The sequence below is a fragment of the Alexandromys fortis genome, unplaced genomic scaffold (assembly GCF_014885135.2).
Source record: "Alexandromys fortis isolate MF-2015 unplaced genomic scaffold, M_Fortis_MF-2015_v1.1 scaffold_56, whole genome shotgun sequence".
Classification (NCBI taxonomy): domain Eukaryota; kingdom Metazoa; phylum Chordata; class Mammalia; order Rodentia; family Cricetidae; genus Alexandromys; species Alexandromys fortis.
The window spans coordinates 6,045,343-6,050,413 of record NW_026067935.1 but is presented as its reverse complement, the minus strand read 5'-3'; the positions used below and the strand labels follow the sequence as shown (position 1 = coordinate 6,050,413).

Sequence of the window (5,071 nt, the reverse complement as noted above, 5' to 3'; positions counted from 1 at the left end):
GAGAGGAGAGGAGAGGAGAGGAGAGGAGAGGAGAGGAGAGGAGAGGAGAGGAGAGGAGAGGAGAGGGAGGCTAAGCCCCTTTTCTGTCCCCGGTCTGGCTTTTGTAGAATATCACACACGGTTCCAACTTCCACGTGGTCCTGGACACCATCCCATCCATGATGAGCGCCCTCCGCATGGTGTGGATCATCTCGAGACACTACAACAAGGACGAGAGGATGATCCCGCTCATGGAGCGCATCGCCTGGGAGATCGCTGAGCGCGTGTGCAGAGTCATCAACCTGCGCACCCTGTTCAAGTGAGAAGCCACCAGGGCCAACTGGGGCTCCCTCTGGAGTCCGGGCTGTGTGCAGTTCAGGGCTGGGGGGCTCAGCCATAGAGCAGGTGCCTAGGGCACGGAGGCCTGGGTTTCATCCCCGGCACTGCAAAACCATTATCAGAGATTCAAATGTTCTCGTGTTCCAGCCACGACTCAAGAGCCTTCTTTATAGGGCTGGGAAGGTGGCTCAGTGATTAAGAGCATTTGCTGTTCTCCCAGAGAACTTGGGTCCAGTTTCCAGCACCCATAGGCAATTTACAGCCTCCTGCCTGGAATTAGAGCTCCAGGGGATCTGATGCCCCCTCCTGGCCTTCTTGGGTACTGCACCACACACACAATTTTAGAACATATATTTAAAAGGACATCCTCTTCATCTTCTAAAGAAGCCTGGCACCTTTTAGTAAGTCACTTCAAACCTCCTCCCTCCCCAAGTTCCAAGGCCTAGACTAGATCATGCAACAGCAAGTCTTTTCTGGGGGGTGTTTCGTTCGTCATGACATCTCCAAGGTTTTTATCCATGGTCTAAATGCATCACCTGGACTTCATTCCTCTTTATGACCACATAGCATTTCATTGTTAAAATATAACATGTATTTTATTTACACACTGTCATACACAATTCCACGTACGATTATATTGTGTAACACACAATGATGTATGTGTTTGAGACTGGGTCTCATTACGTATCTCTGGCTGGCCTGGAACTCCATATAGAGATCTATCTGCCACTGCCTCCCAAGTGCTGGCCTTAAAGATGTGTGTCACCATGGATGACCTACTTTATTTTACTTACGTGTATGGGTGTGTGTCTGTGTGAAGGTATGCACACGTGTGTGCAGGGCCTGCAGCCGAGGCCAGAAGCAGGCATCAGATACCCTGGAACTCTAGTTACACGCACTGTGCGCTGCCCAGAGTGCATGATGGGATCTGAACTCTGGCCACACGCTCTCAAAGCTGAGTGGCGTCTCCAGCGCCACGCGTGTGATTTTACATTTGGAGAAACTGAGGTAAGTGGCTAGGGAATGCTCAGTCCTAGGCCTGGGCCCTCAGGAGGAGCAGCCTGTCACGTGATGATTTTTAGCCATTTTGTGTGTTCGTGATGTGGGGATCGAACCCAGCGTCTCACAAAGCTAAACACAAGCACTACCGCCATGCTGCACCCAGACATTTCTCACTCCCCACACGGTCCGCGTGGGTGAGATCAGCTCCACACCGGGTCTGAGCTCCAAGGTCGAGGCTGCCACGGTGACCGTGAGGACAGGAACCAAGGTCACCCCCCCCCCCCCCCCCCCCCCCCCGCCCATGTGACCATGCTTTCCTGGGAACCAGGTCGGATGGCTGCGGAGGAACAGCCTGGACCCAGCTTGGGGGCTTTTTTGCACCCTTGCAAATCATAGTGGCTCGTGAAGAATTTTTAACATTCCCTGAGGAGGACTTGGCGCCAGGGAGGTCCTGGAGGAAAATCCTCTCAGATACCAATGCCCTGGGGGGAGTGTGGTTCAGATGTGGGCAGCTGCATCTTTGCTCGAAGCCCGGCATCTCTTTGCCTAACAGAGAAAACAGAGCGAACGCCCAGCACAAAACCCTGGAGGCCAGAAATACTCTCAAGCTGTGGAAGAAATCCTACTTCGACATCCGGGCCAAGATCGAGGCTTCTGGTCGGGAGGCACGGTGGGAGTTTGACCGCAAGCGGCTGTTTGAGAGAACAGACTACATGGCCAACATCTGCCAGGACCTTGCGGATGTCCTGCAGGTAGGAACCACGCCTTCTGTGTTGTCTATGGATTTGCCTGTAGGAAGGAAACATTCTAGCCTTTGAATGGGGAGATGCCACCGTGCTGGGTAGGTTCTGAAGACCTGAAAGGGCCCATTAGAAACTTTCGAAAGAAGAACATATAGAATATTCTAGAATGGACCAGAATGTCCTGCTGTACCCCAGGTCTTTTGTGGCTGTGTGTGTGTATCTTGGCTGGCTGGCCAGGGAACCTCAGGAACCCGTCTGTCTCCACCTCCCCTGTGCTGGGATTACAAGCATGGGCCACCACGCCTGGCCATCCATTGTGGGTCCTCATGCTTTTTACTGACCGAATCATTTTCCCAGCAGGCTCCGTGGTTTTTCTTTGTGCCCGCCTCCCTCTGTTGGCAGACCGCCTACTGAGCTGTCCTTGTACTGGGTACTTGCCTGTCTACCACCACCAGCTCAGCACTGACCTGAGCCCCAACTACTTTTGGGCAGAGGGGCACATGTTTAGTGTCTGGGTGACTAGCACAGACCTAGACTGGACGTGATCTGTCTAATAAAAACTCAGAGACAGATATTGGGGTTCAATTTGAAGGTCAGAAAAGAAAAACAGCTAGTCACTGGCTCTTACCTCTACCTCAGTCCAAAATGGCGATCTGTCTCCTCCTGAATCCTCAGAATGAGACTGTGTGTGAGAGCTGTCTCCACCCACTTTATATTCCTATCTAGGGCTGGGATTAAAGGCGTGCACCACTACTGCCCAGTTTCTGTGGCAAACTAGTGTAGCTGCTGGGATAAAAGGTGTGCGCCTCCACTGCCTGGTCTGTAAGGCAGACAAGTGGGGTTGTTTTACTCTCTGATCTTCATGCAAGCTTTGTTTATTAAAATACAAATGAAATATCACTACAGTGATCCACCGTCTCATTCACTTTGCACACTCACGGTGAGCCCACCGTGTGCCTGAACTCACGCTCATTGCTGGGGAAACAAAATTAACAGAGCAAAACCAGGGCAGGAACACATCTCCACAGTCTGGGGAGACAGCTCAGTCAGCAAAGCACGGGTTGAGCAAGCGTGAGGATCTGAGTTCAGATCCCCAGCCCCCGCATCAGGGCCTAAGCTGAGCCTGCGGTAACTCTAGTGCTGGGGAGGTGGGTCCCTGGGGTTCCATGGCCACCAGGCTTGCTGAATCCTAGAGTCCCAGGTTCAGTGAGAGACTCAAAGAAAAGAGAGGTGGGTGAGGAAGACACTTGACATCCACCTCTGGTTATGTACACACGCGCGCGTGCACAGACACACACACACATACATGCATCTAGTTGCACATGCACGCATACGGGCATATACATGCCCACGCATGACAAAATGGGACATTGCAGGAAAGACAACGGAAACAGGACACCATCTCTTCCCACATCCTTCTTCACCTTGTCATAACAGCAGCATGCGACTTTAAAGTTCTTTCTGAACATTTTATTGTTCTCCTTTAATCCTTATTATTATGTTTTAGACAGGGTCTCATGTAGCCCAGGCTAGCGTCAAACTCTCTTCGCCATTGAAGACCTTGAACTTCTGACCCTCCTGCCTCCACCTTCCAAGTGTTGGAATTACAGTTATACCCATATACCCAACTGGTTTATGTGGTGGGAGGGATGGAACCCAGAATTGATGAGGGTGGTGGTGCTCGCCTTTCAGCCTTGCACAGGAAGGGCAGAGGCAGGTGGATCTCTGTGAGCCTGAGTCCAGCCTGGTCTACCTGGAGAGTTCCAGGCCAGCCAGAGTTACATAATGAGACCTTGTCTCAAAATAAATAGATAAATCCCTTTATTCTAATATGGAGTCACTAGAATGATACATAAGCTTTTTTGTTGATGTTGTTTTTCAAGACAGGGTTTTTCTGGCTATCCTGGAACTCGCTCTGTAGACCAGGCTGGCCTCGAACTCACAGAGATCCACCTGCCTCTCTCTTCCGAGTGCTGGGATTAAAGGCGTGCGCCACCACCGTCCGGCAGGTGCATCCTCATTTCAACATTGTCAGAATAGCAGAGACTCGTGCGCCAAGCTCAGCTGTTTTTACTTTGCATCTCACCAGCCCCCCTCTCCTCTCAGGCTACAGGAACTCTGGCTCCCCTTCTCTCTGTTACTTTTGTATGATGTCATGTTTAGTCAGAGTGGCCGGCTCACAGGGGAGCATCCACAGAGGGGTGTGAGCTGCCATGTGGGTGCTGGGAATGGAATCCAGGTCCTCTGTAAGTGCGGCCAGTGCTCTTAACCACTGAGCCATCTCTCCAGGCCCCAGGGCCTCTGAATCTTATTCTGCTGCAAGGATATAGCACGAAAGGTCTCAGATGGGAAGGTTGCCTTCAGGCTAATCTCGAAATGCTATTTATGCTTAGAAAGGTCAGAGTAAACCAAAGGACGCTTTGCCCCCTTCCATTCTGTCCTACCCCTAGGTCTTGGAGGAATTTTACAACATATTTGGTCCAGAGCTCAAGGCTGTGACGGGGGATCCCAAGCGGATCGACGATGTCCTTTGCAGGGTAGACAGTTTGGTCACCCCAATGGAAAGCTTGAGCTTTGACCCCTTCAGCATCAAGTCCTCTCCATACTGGAAATATGTGATGGATGACTTCAAGCTTGAAGTTCTGGCAAGTGACACCGCCATCGATTGCCCCACGGAAGCAGAGGCCAGGCCTCCCCTGTTTGCTCACGCTTACCGTCTAGGGATTTATTTATCTCTGTGCACGTGTGTGCGTGTGCGTGTGTGTGTGTGTGTGTGTGTGTGTGTGTGTGTTGCATGTGTCTGTGTACTCCTGCAGAGGCCAGAAGAGGCCAGGCATCTGTCCTGCTCTGCCATGCCCCACATATTCTTTTTTTTTTTTTAAACATTCTTTTTTTTTATTTTTATTTATTTATTATGCATACAATATTCTGTCTGTGTGTATGCCTGCAGGCCGGAAGAGGGCACCAGACCTCTTTACAGATGGTTGTGAGCCACCATGTGGTTGCCG

General features: G+C 51.2%; 1 protein-coding gene across 7 annotated transcripts in view; it reads left to right on the top strand.

Annotated features, from left to right (window-relative positions):
• Window positions 1-5,071, top strand: part of Dnah10 (dynein axonemal heavy chain 10) — a 133,112-nt gene that overhangs the window by 23,850 nt on the left and 104,191 nt on the right. For all 7 annotated transcript variants that reach the window (XR_007592553.1, XR_007592555.1, XR_007592554.1 and 4 more), the window contains exons 9-11: window positions 108-298; window positions 1,874-2,072; window positions 4,514-4,708. Coding sequence is in view for 4 of the 7 variants with exons in the window: in XM_050146558.1 (XP_050002515.1) it covers window positions 108-298; window positions 1,874-2,072; window positions 4,514-4,708 (585 nt within the window). In the remaining 3 variants the exon portion in view is untranslated. The remainder of the gene's footprint in view (window positions 1-107; window positions 299-1,873; window positions 2,073-4,513; window positions 4,709-5,071) is intronic.